Consider the following 21,190-nt stretch of genomic DNA (forward strand, 5'->3'; position numbering starts at 1 on the left):
CTGTGTTCATTGTGCCTGCATTCAGCTGATTCCTATCCGCTGCCTCCGTGACTTCTACAGAGTTCCTGTTCACTTCAACTCTCCTGTGTTCATCGTGCCTGCACTCAGCTGATTCCTATCCGCTGCCTCCGTTACTACTACAGAGTTCCTGTTCACTTCAACGCTCCTGTGTTCATCGTGCTTGCACTCAGCTGATTCCTATCCGCTGCCTCCGTTACTACTACAGAGTTCCTGTTCACTTCAACTCTCCTGTGTTCATCGTGCCTGCATTCAGCCGATTCCTATCCGCTGCTTCCGTGACTTCTACAGAGTTCCTGTTCACTTCAACTCTCCTGTGTTCATCGTGCCTGCACTCAGCTGATTCCTATCCGCTGCCTCCGTTACTACTACAGAGTTCCTGTTCACTTCAACTCTTCTGTGTTCATCGTGCCTGCACTCAGCTGATTCCTATCCGCTGCCTCCGTTACTATTGCAGAGTTCCTGATCGTCTCATCTCTCCAGGGTTTATCGTGTCAGCTCTCCGCTGCCTCCACCTCTACTACTGGATACCAGACAACCTCAACTCTCCCGTGTTCTTCATATTTCCAGTTCCACTTACTACGGCTTCCTGAGTATTGCTTCGTGGATTCTGGATTACCTGCCGTGCGCTGCACCAACCTGATTACCGCTTCCACTCTCCAGTGGTCTCTCCTCCTGCCGGCCTTCAGCCGTTCAGGTATTCCTGCACGTCTCTCTGACAGCCTGCTCTCCTGAACCGCGGTATGCATACCTTCCATTGACTTTGCTTATGTATTGCATATCCATCTGGACTGAGTTGTGTTCTCCTCAGGAGCCTCCTATCCATTGAAGCTATTGTTACCATTGACTTTGTTTACTATTGCCTGGATAGCTATTGTGACTTTGTATATTTCAAGCACTGCTTGTCAGTTATCATTGTATTGTGGATATCATCGTGGGATCAAATTCTGTGTGCCCCGTGTATACTCTGCTTTACATTCATCTCCTCGTGCCCCTCCTCACATATATATATAGCAGTGGTACAACTTGCTGACGCAGACCACTGACTCCTGTTCCCTGTGACACCAGCTTCAAGTATCCTCTCACATAAGCAGTGGTACAACTTGCTATACGCAGACCACTGACTTCCCCGTTACCTACCTTCACCTGGATTCCATTCCTTCACTATAGACAGCGGAACAACTTGCTATACGCAGACCGCTGACTCTCACTACCTCCTCGCTACTCCTGGACATTCCTCCTCACTATAGCAGTGGTACAACTTGCTATACGCAGACCACTGACTTTCCTCACGTTCCTGTGTCCATCTGGTTCCTCGTGTACATTCATCTACTCATTACCAGTTGCTGCTAGTCATAGACTTTCCTCGAGCATTCTCTCACCATCTGCTGTTTCTCCTGTTCCGTTGTCACCCTGCTACCAGAGAACCATAGTACCAACTATATCACTCTGGTAAGTCCATCATCTGGTGATATCCTGGGCAAAGACTCCTAGTGCCCGTGACATTCTGTTTCCTATTACCATTCCCCTCCGTTTCTTTACTTACCATACTTGACCTTCATTCTTCTATTTCTTATGTCTTTTCTTCTGTCTTACCAATTTGGCGGTGCCTGGGACCCAGCATCCTCTCTCCTGCCTCTTGTCACTGAATGTCGGGCGTGATGATGTCACTCCCGACATTCAGTGAGAAGCGAGGAGGGAGGAGGATGCTGGGTCCCGGGCGCCGTTGGATTGGAAAGTTGTTTTTTTTTCTCCTCCTGGCCACGGCATCCCTGTTACAGCACCACGGCACCCCTGGGAGCGCACACTTTGGGGACCTAGGGCCTAAGTGATTTTGAACCTTGGATAGGTACTGGGTAGGCCAGCTGTGCGGCACAGGGGGTTATATTAAACCCGGTTTCTTCACAGGATGGGAGCGGGCTAGACAAGTTTTTTTTTAGTGCCTTACTCCAGCCAGCGCCCTCTATACCCCGCAGTGAGCCGTGTCCCCAATTGTGTTAGGAGAGAGATTTTACGGTAAATACAAAACTTTTTTTTGAGTCATTTAGGGATTAATTTGGATTATTATAGATCCCTCCTAACTTCCACAGAAATCTAAATAAAAATCGCTTGCTTGATTTAGAACAGTAATACACCAAATTACACTCTCTCCTGCAAGTGAACACATTAAATTATCCTCACCAAATACATGTTATTTTGTATTTATTTTTCCTAAAATATTAGTTAAATAACATGCATGAATCAACCTGCACAGAGAACACTATAGTGTCATCGATGTAAACTGCTGTTCATGTCAATATGTAGAAAATGTGGTGCTGATATAGCAGCGAATCAAATATTTGCTTTCATTTTGGAAACTGTATTATAGGCAACACAACTTTTTCTATGCTGTTAGTAGTTCAGTTTAATAACTTGTATGATTTGTAATGTTACTTCCTTGTGAGTGGTTAAATGAAATATAACTGACATATCAAAGTGGCTGCAGGGTCCAGCAGATCCTTGAAAATTGTAGATTGCTTGATTAAAAATTATTCATTGGTAAATTTCTAAACAAAGCAGTGCTCATACATGGGCAAATTCATATTTTAACCAGCAAGATGGGCTCTGTCTTTCAACAATGTGGTAAGTTTTGTTTAATAGTTAAGATATTACGACCTGGGCACAGTCAGGTTAGGGACACTCGACAAAGATGAAATACTCTATTGAAAGTCATGGATTACTACACCCTCGCAAATAGTGCGCGCGTTTGTGGCTTGTTTTTTTTACCTTGTTTTCGCTTCATGGCTTTGCCCTCTGGGTTGTAGCCAGGTGGATAAACTAGCTCTTTAAACTCTTCCACCAAAGAGCCTAAACGTTTATCCATCATCTCAACCTTTGGTACTAGAAGAAGTAAAATAAATTTCATCAAGACAAAATCATCCTGTAAAAACACCACCCCAGTGACTGTTCATTTGATACAAAGTTAGTTTGATCATCTTAAGGAACTTCACTAAACACCAGTGGTCTAAGTGTAAATTTAGAAGTGACGGTATGGAAAATGTAAGTGGTTGGAATTTCATACGGTTACAATCAAAACAGTACGAAAAGCGGTGGTATGGCATACCACCGTATACCAGCCCACTTGGATCACTGCTAAAGACTATGCGAAATACAAAATTTAGAGAGGGGAAAGTACAAAAATCTCCAACCATGCACATTAGTAACAGATTTGTGAAATTTGAAAACAATCATTAAAACATATCATATCACAATCATGGCCCCCAACTTGAAGACAAAGAATTTCTATATGGTGTCATTAGCAATAGTTACCGTATCGTGGATATCTACTGCTGCAGACTCGAAACTCCACATGGCATTGATGGACAGAGCACAGAGAGCCGTCTTTTCACCTACCTTATAATATTTGTTAGACTGCAATTTCAAATTTACTGCTATATACCATAAGAGCAAGGGTTCTGCCCAGGATTTCATTGCTTGCTGGTTAGCCTAGGCTACTAGAGCAAGTGTTGTTGTGATTATTGTCTTTCCATTCTATGCCTGTCTTATTTGCCATAACAAATCCAGCTGTAGTGAGGTCCAAGCAACCTCCAGAAGTATAAGGCCTGTTTGGTTGCTGGAGCAGTTTGCAGCTCGTTCCTGTGTCCACTTTATTATGGATGCAGGTTTTTAAATATGTGCTTCCTGCAGCATTGTATTAATATTAGCTCTAGCATGTAACCTCATATGCCTTCTGTTCTTGTGGCTTTATCTGACCAGTCTCTCTGTCCCTCTCAGTCTTATCTATCCTGTTCCATACTTTACTCTGGGTCTACCTTGTGCAGTTATATAGCTATGTGGGAAAAAAAAAACACTTTCAAATTTTACATATCACAGCAATTAAGAATCTAGTCATTAACAGCTCCTAAAGTTTGTGTAAAAAAAAAATAAAACATACAATATATTTTACTTTGTCATTATTCAACAAAAAATAGGATTACATGAAGTCATTTGTGAAAAAGTACAATCTATAAACATCATCCTTTCACCACTGTGCTTGAGGATTGGTATAAGGTTCTTGTAGACATATGCTCTGTGCATTAAACACAAAAAAAATACTTTTGGACTCATCTGTCCAGAGGACATTCTTCCAAGTGTTGTGTTTTGTTCAAATTCAACCTTTGCCAATAGCAATAGTAGCACTACCTGAAGATCAAATAGTAAGGTATACTTGATATGGAAGCAGTGAGGCTGTACTTACTACACAAATGGCTTCTTCATGCTGGTATATTATGTACTGACTAAATAATGGCAAAGTAATATCTGTTATCACATGAGATCAGATTTCTGCTCTTTGCTTTACCCATTCCTGTGTTATTTCTCCCCCAGTCAAGGGCTGATTTTAATGGTGCTTAAAGCATATAGGTCAGTGTAGGACCTGCATATAATGAGGTACCGTTGACGCTGGGATGCAGGCTTAATGTTTTAATCAAAATATGAACTAATGCCTCATGTTTTTATTTTGCTAGATACACACAGATATGCAGTCTTAAAGGATAAGCGCTGACAAATGTATTTTTGTTATGGACAGTTGTTTTACCCCCCTTCCTCCATTCCTGAAAATTCTGGCATAGTTTGATTAGCTAGTTAAAATTAATTCATAATAACAATTCCGCCAACATGTGAGTTGTGTCTTGCGATTAGTGGAGAGTACCTTCTGCCAAGTTAAACCGTTACAATATCTAAAATGTAAGGGGTGGGCATAGTTGTACGGGGGCTTTTTCCTTTTCCAGACACTGCTCGGCCAAAGAATATGGTAGCCAGATGGGAAAAATATATCATCTTGTGTGCCCACATACAATGTGTACAGACCTAGAAACCCCACTCAAGTCTTGTGGCCACAGCCATTGCTCTTACCCCCGGCAATGGGTTGTGAAGCCCTGCTTTCCCCTTCCTTTGCACTCACTTAGTTGGCACCTTCTCTATACAGTTTGGGTCCTATATTCAGAATTGGGTGACTTGACATCTCTCACTTTGGCTTAATTTGAAAACAATTTCATTATATGACTATTCTATCTCTTTCCTGGGTGCACCTTGAACTGTGCTCTTCTGTATGCTGTAGTTAGGATAGTTGCTAATAGTTTACCATTTATAAGGTACAGTTACTTGTCCTCAATGGGGTAGGTATAGCAGTCTACAGCATTAAGCAATATATATCTATCTGCATTGTTATACTATTACATCTATATGTGATGTTCTGAATAGAAGATAACTTTGTAGAGTTGTAAAATATGTTGGTATTTCATGAATACATAATGATGTGCCAGTGCTTGTTTGTTGTAAATATGGTTTTGTACTTTACTGTGGTGTATGTTGGTATTATGTGAATAACAATGGAAACAGAGAACGCGACCCTATCGATCACGTATCCAATCGCATTTTTGATAGTCTTAAAATGGAATGTGGTATAATCTGGTGCTAAATAATAATGGTTGATATGTCACGCTATTGGTTAGCATATTATTCCTGTCAGGGAGACAACCCTGTACCTCCATAAAATGGTGTAGTAATAGAATGGAGAGCCTGTAGCCATGTGGAGTGCAGATCATGCATTGGACAATACTGGAACCTATAGATAAGGTAAATATTACAAAGTAACCTATATTTCAATGGTTTATGCATCTAAAAATTGTGTTGGAGGAACATTTTATTGAGAATAGAATCTGCACACAGAATGACCATGCTACGGAGTATTACGCTACAAAAGGAAAATAAATGGGTGTCAGTCGCAATGTGACAAGAAAACACAAAAGGTTTCATAACCCTAAAATGTAATGGAGGTGCATAGGAGTGTGGAGTCCGTGTCATCTCCATTCAAAAGGAGTGGGGAGGCTATATCTTACATGTCAAATCCTCAATGGTTTCAGGTTCTGTCAAATCAAGGGCAAGGGCTTCCAAGTTCCGGAAGTGCTGCTGCAGTACAGGGTTCTCAAAGGCATCACTCCTGGAGAGAAAAGTACAATGGGTCTCAGAGACATGATAAGTTTGTGCGAGTTACATAGAAACATAGAATATGATGACAGAAAAGTACCCTCAGGGCCATCTAGTCTGCCTTTTTATGTTTATTTTAGATCTAAGTCATAATAGCCATATATATGTCCCACACATTGTTTAATTGTTTTACCACAGGTCCCCAACACAACTTCTGGAATACTATTCACTGGTTCATTTAGCCTTTCTGCAAAGAAATATCTTACTTATCCTTTCAATCTTTCTCTTTCCAATTTAAAATTTTGTGCCCTGGTTCTAGCAACCCTCGTATTTGTAATACTGCCTTCATGAACTCTAATATTATCTTTTTATATATCTATGAATGTTTCTAGCACAATATCACCTCTTCCCTCTCTCTCTCTCTTCAAAAATGTACATGTTCAGCTTCTGCAGTATTTCCTGTTTTGCTATGCAGCCTACTCACCATTTTAGCAGTACTTCCCTGAGCACTGTCTTTTTTGAGACAGGGCCTCCAGAATTGTACACAGTACTGGAGGTGAAGCCTTACCGGTGACTTATAACATAACAATAAAACCTCCCTCTTCATGCCACTAATAACTCTTATAATACAAGCAAGTATTTCACTGCTTGGGCTACCTTAATATTGTTAAAAACTAGATTGTGGAATGTTACATATATAAAAAAAAAAAAATGTAAATTTAGGCCTCTCGGGTAAAAAAAAAATCCCAAATCTTCTCTAAAAAACTAAAAATCTGATGTACCCCTTCTGGGGTATTGTTACAACTCACCTGTCCTCGCTCCAGCGCCGCGATCCTCTCTTCCTTCCGGGTCGCGGCGGCGCTGTCACTTGACAGTCGGGGCGGGGAATTTAAATCTGTAAACTACTAAAGTCCTGCTCTGACGCCTGGACAGCGTCAGAGCAACTTCCTATGTACCCTGACTAGGTGCTTCTCGTGTGTCTCCCGTGTACCAGTTCCTTGCAGGCTTTTCAGACATTAACTCCTCGTGTACCAGACCCAGGCTTGCTGACAACGTATTCCTCTCCATTCTAAGTGTACCAGACCTCGGCCATCCTGACCCTACCTTCCAGTTCCAGTGTTATCGTGGGCTACCTCCTAATCCTTACCTCTAGAGGCAGACCAGTGGACCGCGACCTGCTATCCTCCGCAGCAAAGCCCATCCCGCCTTGCGGCGGTTCTTGGTGAACACCAGGGGGTTCGTTAGACTCTGCACCACCGGCCGGCGCTAATCTAGAGTAAGGCAAGTACTCCATATTTCATTACTTACATTGCTACATAATTGTTACAGTTTGCTCTGACCAAAAAATATGGATACTTCAGGAGACCCCTCCCCTAGGAATTTGCTCCAACACCTATTAGGAAGAGTAGAGAAACAGGAATTCAATCAGGATCAATTACTAAAATTTTAACAGGGACTATCAGCCCGAATGGATACCGTACAAACAACTTTAGCGGCATCCGGGATGGCATCAACTCCCGTTCAGGCTCCTCCAGCCGCTCCTTCACCTGCAGGTGCAGCATCATCTTTGCGCATTCCTAACCCACCTAAGTTTGACGGGGAACCTAAATTATGTAGGGGATTTTTAAACCAATGTGCTATACAATTTGAGCTTCTTCCTGGAAACTTCCCTTCTGAAAAAGCAAAAGTAGCATATATAATATCCCTTTTGTCTGGTCAAGCCCTAGCCTGGGCATCACCACTTTGGGAGAGAGATGATCCCTTATTACATAATTACTCCAATTTCCTTTCTACCTTCAAGAAGGTTTTTGATGAGCCAGGACGAGTCGCTAACGCAGCTACCAGTATTCTTCGGCTCCGGCAAGGGAGCCTTTCTGTAGGTCAATACGCTGTGCAGTTTAGAACAATGGCCTCAGAGCTCCGATGGAATAACGAAGCTTTAATAGCTGCTTTTTGGCAAGGTCTTACAGACCGAATTAAGGACGAATTGATTTCCCAAGAACTCCCTACTTCTTTGGATGACTTAATCTCCTTATGCATTAAGATTGATCTTCGCTTCAAGGAGCGATCCTTAGATAAAGAACAATCCCGGCGTGGTCCCTTTCGTCTCGCTCCTAGTTTCCAGACCCCTGTTCAGCCTCTGGAAGAACCCATGCAGCTTGGAAGAACCCGCCTCTCAGCTGAGGAGAGAGAGAGAAGGTTCAGGAACCGGTTGTGTTTGTACTGTGGCGAGGGGAGTCATCTTTTGAGTACCTGTCCTAAGCGTCCAGGAAACGACAGAACCTAACGTTAAATAGGGAGGTTTCGTTAGGTTCTTCTGTTCAAATCCTCTCTTCTTTCCACAACAAAGATTGTCTTATTATTCCCTGTGAAGTAGTGGTAGGGTCCAAGGTCCACCCTGTTTCTGCATTATTGGATTCCGGGGCAGCAAGCAATTTTATTTCTTCAACGGCTATCTCTCAATTAGGCATTCCTACCCAGTCCTTAGAGAGGCCCATCTCCTGACCGCCATTGACGGAGGTACTATTTCTGAAGGACATATTCTATTCAGGACCATACCTTTAACTTTCAGAGCTGGAGCACTTCATGTTGAGACCATTTCTTTTTTAGTAATTCCTAAGGCTATTAACTCCTTGATCCTTGGCCTGCCATGGCTTCGTCATCACTCTCCTGGAATAGACTGGCATACCGGTGAGATTCTTTCCTGGAGTCCGGTCTGTCACAGCAATTGTTTGACTAAGGTACAACCTGTTTTTTCCAAGATCAGTGCTCAACTGCGCAACCCCCAACTATTGCCAAGTCATTACCAAAGTTTTTCAGATGTCTTCTGTGAACAGGAAGCTACTAAACTTCCACCTCATAGGAGTTGGGACTGTGCTATTAATCTTCAACCTGGTAAACCTATTCCCCGCGGACGCATTTTTCCCTTGTCTGTTCCCGAAACCAATGCAGTATCTGAATACATTCAAGAAAATCTGAAGAGAGGATTCATACGGAAATCATCATCTCCAGCAGGGGCAGGTCTTTTCTTTGTAAAGAAGAAGGATGGGAGCCTTCGCCCTTGTATTGATTACCGTGCCATCAATTCTATCACAGTGAAAAACAGATATCAACTGACTTTGATCTCTGAGCTCTTTGATCAAATAAAGGGGGCCTCTATTTTCTCTAAGTTGGACCTAAGAGGTGCATACAACCTAATTAGAATAAAGGAAGGGGATGAATAGAAAACAGCTTTTAATACACGGGATGGACACTTTGAAAACATGGTAATGCCCTTTGGGCTGTGTAATGCTCCTGCTGTTTTTCAAAACTTTATGAATGAGATCTTCCAAGATTTACTCTACCAATTTGTAGTTATCTACATAGATGACATCCTTATATTTTCCCCAGATCTCGCATCTCATCGCAGACATGTAAGAGAAGTATTGAGCAGGCTTCGGAGAAATCAATTATTTTGCAAACTCGAAAAATGTGTGTTTGAACAAGAGAATCTTCCCTTCCTAGGATATATTATATCCAAGACTGGCCTTCAAATGGACCCATCTAAGCTTAAAGCCATCCTGGATTGGCCACAACCATCAGGCCTTAAAGCTACTCAGCGATTTCTAGGGTTCTCTAATTATTATCAACAGTTTATTAAGGGTTATTCTTCATTAGTAGCTCCCATTACAGCCCTCACTTGTAATTCCGCCAATCCTAAAATCTGGACTTCTGAAGCAGTGTAAGCCTTTAAGGACCTCAAGACCTTATTTTCCACAGCTCCCATTCTTTTTCAACCAGACTGTCAACAGGCCTTTTTTGTAGAGGTGGACGCATCCTCCAGAGGGGTCGGAGCGGTACTATCCCAGAAATATTCAGGTGGCAAATATCACCCTTGTGGATTCTTTTCTCGCCGGTTTCTGCCTGCAGAGAAGAATTATGGAATCGGTGATAAGGAGCTCTTGGCAATCAAATTGGCTCTCTCTGAGTGGAGACATTTACTGGAGGGTGCTCAGTTTCCGGTAACAGTATACACCGATCATAAGAATTTACTTTATCTACGGTCTGCACATTGTCTAAACCCTCGTCAAGCCAGATGGGCTCTCTTCTTTTCACGCTTCAATATCAATATTATTTTCCGGCCAGGTTCAAAAAATGTTAAAGCGGATGCCCTTTCTCGCTCATTCGATGCTACCGATACCGAAGCTTCAGAGAGAGACAAACCAATCTTGGATACCAACTGTATATTGGCCTTGTCCCCATTGACCGAGAGGAGTTGTCCTCCAGGGAGAACCTTTGTAACCCCACCCCTCCGTGTTAAATTGCTACATTAGGCTCACTCTTCCCTTTTTTCTGGACATGCGGGGATGCGGAAGACCTGGGAATTAGTCTCCCGAAAATATTGGTGGCCTACCATACGCAGGGATGTTAAGTCTTTTGTCTCTGCCTGTTCGAGATGTGCCCAGCATAAGATTCCCAGACAGAGACCAATCATGCCTTTACCTGTTCCCGATATTCCATGGTCTCATATTTCAATGGATTTTATTACGGACCTGCCAAGTTCTAAGGGACATACAGTCATCTGGGTCGTCACTGACCGATTTTCTAAGGTAGCACATTTTGTTCCCCTGAAGAAACTCCCTTCATCTCCTGTGTTAGCGGATCTTTTTATTAAAGAGATATTTCCACTTCATGGCTGTCCTGCACACATAGTATCTGATCGTGGGTCACAATTTGTATCTAGATTCTCAAGAGCCTTTTGCCAAAAATTAGGAACCAAACTGGATCTTTCATCTGCATATCATCCCCAGACTAATGGGTTGACTGAGAGGACTAATCAAGAATTGGAGAAGTTTCTAAGGTTTTACATCTCTGCCAATAGATAATTGAGTTGACCTCCTTCCTTGGGCAGAGTTCGCTCACAACTACCATTTCCATGAAGCAGCCTCGAATTCCCCCTTCTTTATCTTGTATGGTTGTCATCCCAGGCTACCAGCCTTTTCTTCTCTTCCTCACTCAGAGGTACCAGCGGTGGACTCTCTCTTTCGCAGGTTTTCTGGCATCAGGGATCTAGTGAAAACCAGCCTGAGGAGATCCGCGCTAAGAAGGCGTATGACAAGAAGAAGAGGGTAGCTCCTCAATTCATCCCAGGGGACAAAGTGTGGTTATCCACCCGTAACATCCATTTGAAGGTTCCTAGCAAAAAATTGGCTCCTAGATTCATCGGCCCTTTTGAAATATCCAAGGTTATCAATCCGGTGGCTTTTAAGTTAAAGCTTCCTTCGTCATTACGTATTCCTAGTGTCTTCCATGTGTCTCTCCTTAAACCTGTAATTAACAATCAATTCTCTACTGAAGAGAGGCCTCCACCTCCTGTGGTCATTCAAGAACAGTCTGAGTTTAAAGTCAAACAAATTCTGGATTCCCGTCGGTCAAGAGGAGTTCTGCAATTTCTAGTGGACTGGAAAGGATACGGCCCTGAAGAACGTTCATGGGTTCTTGCTGCTGATGTGCATGCTCCACGACTTCTACGAGCCTTTCACATGAAATTCCCCACCAAGCCGGTATAGGTGTCTGGAGTCCACCTTTTTTGGAGGGGGGTACTGTTACAACTCACCTGTCCTCGCTCCAGCGCCGCGATCCTCTCTTCCTTCCGGGTCGCGGCGGCGCTCTCACATGACAGTCGGGGCGGGGAATTCAAATCTGTAAACTACTAAAGTCCTGCTCTGACGCCTGGACAGCATCAGAGCAACTTCCTATGTACCCTGACTAGGTGCTTCTCGTGTGTCTCCCGTGTACCAGTTCCTTGCAGGCTTTTCAGACATTAACTCCTCGTGTACCAGACCCAGGCTTGCTGACAACGTATTCCTCTCCATTCCAAGTGTACCAGACCTCGGCCATCCTGACCCTACCTTCCAGTTCCAGTGTTATCGTGGGCTACCTCCTAATCCTTACCTCTAGAGGCAGACCAGTGGACCGAGACCTGCGATCCTCCGCAGCAAAACCCATCCCGCCTTGCGGCAGTTTTTGGTGAACACCAGGGGGTTCGTTAGACTCCGCACCACCGGCCGGCCAGCGCTAATCTAGAGTAAGGCAAGTACTCCATATTTCATTACTTACATTGCTACATAATTGTTACAGGTATCAACCATGTTACAAATGTTTGCAGCAGCTGCAAGAAGCCATGCTTTCCATTGTAGACTACAAGTAAAATCACTAATGAATACATAAAACAAAAACAAAAGAAAACAAAAAACAATAGTACAGAGGACTGATCCCTGAGGCACTTCACTGGCTACCATCCCTTTCTCCGAGCTTACACCACTGATTAACACCATCTTCTGTCATTAGTCAAACTTTTATTCAAATCGCCATCTTTGTGTCAAATGCAAGGATAAGATTTTGAAATAATTTATTGTGCAATACCGCATCAAATGCATTCTAAAATTAAATAAGCTATATGTGCTGATCCATACTAATTCTGACTTGGATCTTAAAATTTGTTGGACTCTCAATGGTCAACAATTCATATTTATTTAAAAAACAAAATATTAAATGATTTCAAGGTCTATAAGTATAATATTCTTCCCTACTGTTTTTGTGTGTGTGCTGAAACTACATTCACCATTCTTCAGTCACCTGGAATTATACCTGGCATCAGCAACTGGTTTAAAAGTTTGGTTAATGGCGCTGCACAAGCTACTTTTAGTTCTTTTAATACTATTGGATGTAAATCCTCTGAACCTATTGACTTATCCATGTTTAGTTAAGACATTTGTCTACAGTGGTGATAATACAATAACGTATTATTTATTACACTCAGTTTGGATTTGCAGTTTTATTGTTTAAACTACCATAACCTGGTAAATTAATTCATTTTATCACCAACAGTGACACACCTGTATTTAAATCTGAGCTTTTGCACAATTTCTTTCATCTTATCCACCTGTTCATCATTAGCAGGTATAGGATCCGGGTAGTCAATTTTCCGAACGTCATCAGCAAATGGAATAAAAATGAGGTTAAAACCTATATCCAGATAAACAGAAAAAAAAAACGTTATTGTTCCCTATTTCCCAATATCTTGATTAATAAAACCCCAAGCAAAACATTTTCATTTCTGCCACAGGAGAGATGGCAAGTGCTTATTCATCCCCCCCCCCCCTCCATGTCCATGCAACAAGCTTTCACTTCAACATCATCATCTATTTATATAGCACCACTAATTCTGCAGTGCCGTACAACTAATTCACATCAGTCCCTCTCCAAACACTTTAGCTATTGAATATGTGGACACAGAACATAGTGAGCATTAAATGTCAGTCATTGGAGATTTTCTAATGACTGAATAATGGAGATAGCCAACAAATCCCAGCATGCCTCCATTCTATCAGATATGATTGAAAGCAAATGGTATCAATTTATATGTTTCTTTGTTCTCTGCATTCTAAGCAATCATGAAAAATTGTCTATTGATAATCACAGTAGTGGTAGTATTTGTGGTTTCCAAATTAAGTACACAACACAAAATTTGGTAAAATAACATTTTCCACTAATGAAATCCATGTCTAAGGGTTTTCAGAACAACTCTTGCTCAAACCAGAAAATAGGTTGTTGCACACATTTGAAATACTGCCCATAAAAAACATTATTGTTTTTTTATTCCCAGTGGTCAACTGCAAGAAGAACATCTGTACTGTCAAATCTGATCACTGAGCGTTAGCTGTCCAGATCACTTCTGATTGTGCTTACCTGGGGGTTTAACCTGTACATTTTCCTCATCCAGTTTCTCCTCCTGTGGAACCAATGCAACAAAACAAGGCGGTGTATTTTTTCGGGGGGTGTACCTGCAAATGGCCATCACTTGCCGTTCTGAGCATTTAACGAGCAAGGCCTGAAATAAAGTGCAGCTCCCTAAAGGGCAAAAAGACATTTACATCATGCACAAGCAAGTCTAAAAGGTAACATTTTTCTACTTCATGTTAAATATTTGTCTCTTGTAGTTCATTAGGGCGCACAGAAATGGTCGATAAAGGCACTGGAGTTGTGACCCTATGTAAAACGAAAAGGTCATATACCTGCAGGCGTGACTAGCTATCCAGTCAGTCAAAAAGATGACTTAGGAGTACACAACTGCAATCACAAAATAAGTAATAAGTCAACCACAGAAAATTTGCTAAGATAAAACAGATGGGAAAGCCATGTCCCCTCCAATAAACTCCAAATAATTTAACAGCAAGTAGTTCAGTTTTCTCAGATGTTAAACTGAGGGACACAGGAATGGTGGGCAGTTCAAATTCAGTCCAAAGAAGCATCAGGGTGGGTACAAGAAAAGTGATGCCAATCACAAGCTGCAGCCCACAACACCTTGCTGCCAAAACCAGCATCTAGTTGTCTTCCATGAATGTGCAAAGGGAGTCCGATTCCAGAAGGACCAGGATACATTGATGGCTCTGGTGGAGCAAGACGTGTAACTAGAGGGGAAATTCTTTCCCTTGACCAAATACACCCTCCAGTATCCAGCATGAAAAAGCTGTTTTGGGAGCTGACCTACATTTCAAAGGGAAGGTGAAAATGAGTCAGATTGCCTGAACAAGGTTGTGGATGAGATGCAAGGTTGTAGAGCACACACAGCACACAAGGTGTGTAATGCCACAAGGGTGCAAAAGTACAGAAGGACTAGGTATTTGTTAAGATGGAATGCAGGGAACCACTTAAGGGGACTGGAAGGCCAAAAAGTACACCAATTTCTAGCACTAAGGAACAACCATGGTGTCCATTCCAACCTCTAGGGGGTCCTAGTACCAGGCTGTAAAACTGTACAAGACGCCATCAAAGCCACTTTTTGTGTCCATTTCGACACATCCTGCTGAATTGTTTTTGGGTGAAGTGCCCATTCTTTAAATCCACCTATTCGCAACTTAAAGTTGGTGAGAGAGTTTTTCACCACCCGGGATATGAATGGCCTCCACGCAAGTCGTAACCTCTGTGGCCTCTCCCATAGCATTCCTGCACTTTGTGACCCCTGTTGTCATTGTCCTACTGGACTGGCAACAGGTGACCCTGTAGGGTTCTAGTCAAGTGGAGAAAAGTGTAAAATATATGGGTAGGTGCATTATGTATATGTATATCTGCAAAAGATCTGCGTCTCTCATCCACCCTCATTACATCCTCCCATTCCCGGTTACAGGACTTTTTTTGGACTGTACCCACTCTATGGAACTCTCTCCCTCGCACAATAAGACTCTCCTCTGGTCTACAAACTTTCAAGCGTTCTCTGAAAACCTACCTATTCAGACAAGCTTATAATATTCCTCAACCACCCTCTTAACCTCACTACCTTTAGCCTGTTACCGCCTGTTACACAATTTCACACAAGACAACTACCCCCTGACCAACATTGTTGTGTGACAGGATCATTTAGCTTATGAGTCACTTTTACCTTTGCAGTCTGGCTGGGCCAAGATGCAAAATGTATAATTAACCTCATGTGTCAATCTCCCATTCTCCCATAGATTGTAAGCTTGCAAACAGGGCCTTCTCACCTCTATCTGTTTTAATAAGAGGTAAGGAAGAAAGGGTATATGTAGAGGCACTCCGGGGTATAAGATTAAAATAGTATTTTATTAGTATGCATTAAAAATATTGATTCATACAACTAGCGAAATATAAATAAAAAAATGTGCAGAGTGAAAATAAAATGCAGATCTAGCTGCAAATCACTGTGTTCTCACGTTATTTCTTTATATTGGATAATTAATATTAAGATAATATTCTAATTGAGATATTGTTCTGCTGATTTTATGTAACTGTTAGATCACTCGTTTACCAATAATGTCGGTATATTAGTGCTTAATAACACATTTATATGGTCAAACGCGGTAATGAGTTACAAATTTTTATATAGTATAGAAAACAAGGTCGCTCACTAAGTTATTAGAGCGGCGACTAAACTGTCTACATCTAGTATCAGTTGGTATATATTAGGATTCTGCTTCCTAAATAGACTCGTTCAGTATTTATCTCTATTAGGACATAATAGAGATAAATACTGAACGAGTCTATTTAGGAAGCAGAATCCTAATATATACCAACTGATACTAGATGTAGACAGTTTAGTGGCCGCTCTAATAACTTAGTGAGCGATCTTGTTTTCTATACTATATAAAAATTTGTAACTCATTACCGCGTTTGACCATATAAATGTGTTATTAAGCACTAATATACCGACATTATTGGTAAACGAGTGATCTAACAGTTACATAAAATCAGCAGAACAATATCTCAATTAGATTATCTTAATATTAATTATCCAATATAAAGAAATAACGTGAGAACACCGTGATTTGCAGCTAGATCTGCATTTTATTTTCACTCTGCACATTTTTTTTATTTATATTTCGCTAGTTGTATGAATCAATATTTTTAATGCATACTAATAAAATACTATTTTAATCTTATACCCCGGAGTGCCTCTACATATACCCTTTCTTCCTTACCTCTTATTCATATATATTGGTATAAGGGAGCACCCTCCAGACATGACAAGCAATTAATTCTGGAAATATATTATTAATGACATTGGGGTTAAGTACTACTTGTTTGTTTTTAATAACTCACTTAGTGCGGTCATCTCTATCTCTAGTACTCTATCTGTTTTACCCAGTTCGTTTATTAGTTTATTATGTTTGTCCCCAATTGTAAAGCGCTACGGAATATGTTGACGCTATATAAATAAATGATGATGATGATGATGATGATGATGTACAGTGAAGGAATTTAGGATAAGTCCCCAACTCAATAGAATTGCATCTGTGGATACTAGACATCACTAAGGGCTGGGAGAGGGTGGACCAACATCCACCAGGAGAAGTAAGCTTGCAGACTGAGGCAGAATTGGTGGCTAATCAAGGGAGTGGTGAGAGAGATTCCACTGATGGAGAATGGCTAACTGTAGATTCCTAGCATGGAAGTGAATAAAGGGTATAGCCTCTGAGGCCACCACAATCAGCCCTAGGACCTACATGCACTCATGTACCGGCACAAAGCAGACACCCAAATCTGCAGGCAACACAGCTTCTACTGAGGAAGACCATGGCCAATATGGAGCTCCAGACAAAGAGCCTTTTTGTGTTTAGGAATCAGTGATGGACTTCAGGTGGGTTGACTAACCAGCAAAAAGGACATCAGAGTGGACAAAGTCAAGCGTAGACTGGTCTTTATCATCTCTCAAGACAAAGCCTAGATTAGAATGAAATCCAGGCAGGGGATCACAATCGTTCGCTGTAGCAAGAGCATGACTAAAAACATTTGAGTTTGCAGTATCAGTTGGTCCTGATGCGCTAATATTGGTGGTGAGCAACATAATGTTCACATTATGAGATCTATTGCACGTTTATCAATTACATTCCATATTGTCTTGAATCCACCTGTTTGGTGGGGTGTGTTAAGGCCTTTGCAAGCCTGAATGAAGGTGCGACATTGCTTGGAATAAACAATCCATCTAACCAGCGCTGACCTGGTTCTTACATATTCTGTGACCTTTTTATACAAGAGTAATAACATGACGTAAGTCAAAGGGAAGGGCCATGAATTGGAAGCATTGTTCTGAGATTTCAGGAACCTCTAATGCTAAGCAAATCAGTATGTAAAGGAAGGCATTCTTGATAGTGATTGAGGAAATGTATCCCCCTGCTATATGTACTCTACTGAGCTAAGTAAATACATTTTATGATTATCATTATCCTTTATTTATAAAGCTCTAACTTATTACACAGCACTGTAAATTGAGGGGATCCAGATACAAATAAATATCATACAATGACATTAAACAGAAGGTAAAGAAGGCACTGCTGGATGCTGGAGGAAGATGACTTACAATCTAAGTGGTGTGGGAAACAATTGATACATACTGTAGTGAAATAATTGCAGCTGCTGGTGGGGAAATTGTGTGTAAGCAATGTCAGTCACCAATGTTATATCTGTCATTGGTAACTGACTTTTTTTTTATGGCTACAGACCGTGTGGTATGGTTGGAATGAGGAGAGACATAAAAAAACTAGTCATTGTACAAAACTTGAGTGTCCATTATTATTATTATTATCATCATTTATTTATTAGGCGCCACAAGGTATCCGCAGCGCCGCACACAGTACTAACAGTAGACTATACAGGGTGAAACCATACAGAACAATGAACAAAAAGTACCAATACTTCAGAAACTCCGGCTAGTCATATGCAGTAAAGACGGAGCGGAAGAACAGGTATGGAGACAGGAGGGGAGGGGGCCCTGCTCATACGAGCTTACATCCTAAGGGAGGGTACACAGACCAGGCACAAGAGGAGCCAGTTGAGGCAAGAGGAGAGAAGGGAGGACGAGCTAAAGGGAGGAGATGGGGGTTAAGTAGATGGTTGGTAGGCTTTGAGGAAGAGGCGAGTTTTGAGTGCACGTTTGAAGGAGCACAGAGTAGGAGAGAGACGGATGGAACGAGGGAGGTCGTTCCAGAGAAGGGGGGCTGCACGGGATAAGTCTTGGATTCTGGAGTGGGAAAAGGTGATAAGAGTGGAGGAGAGGCGGCGGTCGTTGGCCGAGCGCAGGGAGCGGGCAGGAGTGTGAATGGAGAGGAGGTTAGAGATATAAGGGGCAGTAGAGTTGGAGAGAGCCTTGTAAGTGGTGGTGAGGAGTTTAAAAAGGATTCTGTAGGGGAAGGGGAGCCAGTGTAAGGCAAGGCAGAGAGGGGAGACAGAGGAGGAGCGGCACGAGAGGAAGTTGAGTCTTGCGGCCGAATTGAGTAGAGAGCGGAGGGGGGAGAGACGGGAGTGGGGAAGGCCAGTGAAGAGGAGGTTAAAATAATCGAGGCAGGAGAGGATGAGTGCGTGGATGATAGTTTTGGTGGCATCCTGAGAGAGAAAAGGATGGATGCGGGCGATGTTGCGTAGTTGGAAGCGACAGGCTTGGGCAAGGGAATGAATGTGGGGGGCAAAAGAGAGAGATGAGTCGAGGGTGACACCCAGGCAGCGAAGTTGGGTGACAGAGGAGATGGTGGTGTTGTTGACGACAATAGAGAGGTCATGGTGGGATGGGAGTCTGGGCGGAGGGTCCATTGCTTGCAACCATGACTGTCACCTTTGCCATTTTTCTCAACTTGTTCAAGTAGAACCCCTTGAAAATCTCTTTTGTTTGCACTGGAACTACCATCTTCTCATAAATGAGAGTACAAAGTGCTTAGGACAAGGAGCAGCACCAATTTGGGTTATAATGGAAATCTGACCCCCAAAAAGAAAAAATACTGTCCTAATGCAAAAGAAGAAAAACTTGATGCAGTATTGCTTAATGGACAACCTCTTATACCCAGGCGCCCATACCGAGGAGGACAATAGAGACAGAGAGTATTAAATGTGTAAGGCTGAGACAGACTGGTCAACTCCAGACTTGTCCCTTGGACTGCCAGGCCAGGCAGGGTTTTGTGATAAATCTTCTGTGCCAATTCCCAAGCAAGAAATCCGTTTCCCCTCTTGACTGTTCTTTGAGAATACCACCTAAGAACCTCTTGGAGGCAGGGTCTGTAGATCAGGTCTTGACAGGTGTGACATAGCAGTAGCACAAATGAACAGCCTAGTGGCCTCCTGTGATCCTTTGCAGAGAGAGATTAGCTCCCACAATTTGACAGGCTAACCTGGCCTGCCCAAACTGGGGTGCACAGAGAGTCCTTTAGATGGTTTGCCAGGACAACTGTAGCCTGACTGATCCAGATTATGGCAAAGGAGGGCCACAAAAGCAGACTCTGAGTTTGAGGAGATGTACTTACAGAGGCCTCCCTATGCTGGTCTATAGCGTCTTGGACAATTTTCATACAGGAGGTTCCACCATTTTTGCAAGGATATACACCAAATAGGGAAAACTTGGCCTTTGGTCACCAAGTAGTGATCTATTTAATTTCTACGAAACCCAAGTGGTGTTCTTCAGCCTTTTAAAGAACACCCTAGGGGTCTTGGAGGAAGATAAAACTTAGAGGATAAGTTAAGTTTCTAAGACTTCAATTAGATGGGATTAGTAGATTATGAGCTCTAAATCTCCGGTCTGTAGGAAACAATATCCGCACAATAAGCACATATTTATTTCTAATATATTAATTTCTGATAAACTCTTGAGTGAACATATAAATTATATTCGCTGGTCCTTTAAGAAACTATCATTCCTAGAGCAGTTTGTGAACATGTTGCCATGATAATAGCACAAAGTCATAGGACAACCATAAGGAAGGCACACAAAAAGTCACTTGTCAAAAACTTTGTTGGGTTTAAACAAGCTTTAGATCAAATGTTACCTTTAAATTAGTATGTATTTTGTTTCCTTGTACAATATACTTGGGAGCCTATGAAGATCACTAATGTTTAGTTTGAGTCACAGGTAATTTTTTCTCCTTTGTTATGTGCAGAAAAACTTGAATGACACCTGTGCCAAATATACTGCCAACAACTCTGTATTACTGCAAGCAGTGTCCCCTTTATTTATTTACTGGTAAGCATGTGACCCTTATGTTCGAAACAAGCACATGAAGGAGGTGGTCCAGCTCTTCTCTGCCTAAATCCCTTTGACTTACCGCTGATTATAGATTCCTCTGGATAGACAAACTGTGCAGGTCTTAAAAAATGATGCTTCTTCAGCAGACTGATTGGTTTAAACCCAATCAAAACCAAGCCAGGATCATCAAACCTCTTCAGCTGTTCTGTCTCCTCCTTCTCCAGAACAATCTGCCGGTTGCTGTAAGTCTGGACAAAAACAAATGAGGAACAGTAAAAGATGTGTTCCTGGTCTACTCTTCCAATGTCAAGCTGGAAACACCACCCAAAACATGGCATTATAAAGATGGGGATTTAATGGAATAAAATTAATAAATTGTAAAGCGCTATTTGCATAATGTAACCTTAAAGGCTACATCTTGTTTTTCTTGCTTTACAGATTAGAAATGAAGTGGGTGGAAGGTACTAACCACTGAATTCAAAATTATATTCTCTTCCCACCTTGTGTAATCGGATGGTTACTATGCCAAGTTACTTTCCTCATTAGTAAAAAAAGATACAACATATTTATAAAATTAAATGTAAAACATTTATTTTAATAACACATACTATGTTCTGTTTATTTCTATGTGGAAATACCTTTGTTTAAACTTTGATTGTATGTGACAGTCCATGTGGAAAACGAAGTCTAAAACTTCAGAAA

At 41.8% G+C, this 21,190-nt stretch overlaps 1 protein-coding gene across 2 annotated transcripts in view; it reads right to left on the bottom strand.

Annotated features, from left to right (window-relative positions):
- The window catches only part of XRCC6 (X-ray repair cross complementing 6), a 75,720-nt gene that overhangs the window by 12,251 nt on the left and 42,279 nt on the right, over positions 1–21,190 (bottom strand). For both annotated transcript variants that reach the window (XM_075182804.1, XM_075182803.1), the window contains 5 exons: positions 20,568–20,736; positions 13,717–13,878; positions 12,864–12,993; positions 5,898–5,998; positions 2,785–2,898 (listed from right to left, as the gene is read on the bottom strand). In XM_075182804.1, the coding sequence (XP_075038905.1) occupies positions 2,785–2,898; positions 5,898–5,998; positions 12,864–12,993; positions 13,717–13,878; positions 20,568–20,736 (676 nt within the window). The remainder of the gene's footprint in view (positions 1–2,784; positions 2,899–5,897; positions 5,999–12,863; positions 12,994–13,716; positions 13,879–20,567; positions 20,737–21,190) is intronic.

The sequence above is a fragment of the Mixophyes fleayi genome, chromosome 8 (genome assembly GCF_038048845.1).
Source record: "Mixophyes fleayi isolate aMixFle1 chromosome 8, aMixFle1.hap1, whole genome shotgun sequence".
Lineage (NCBI taxonomy): Eukaryota > Metazoa > Chordata > Amphibia > Anura > Limnodynastidae > Mixophyes > Mixophyes fleayi.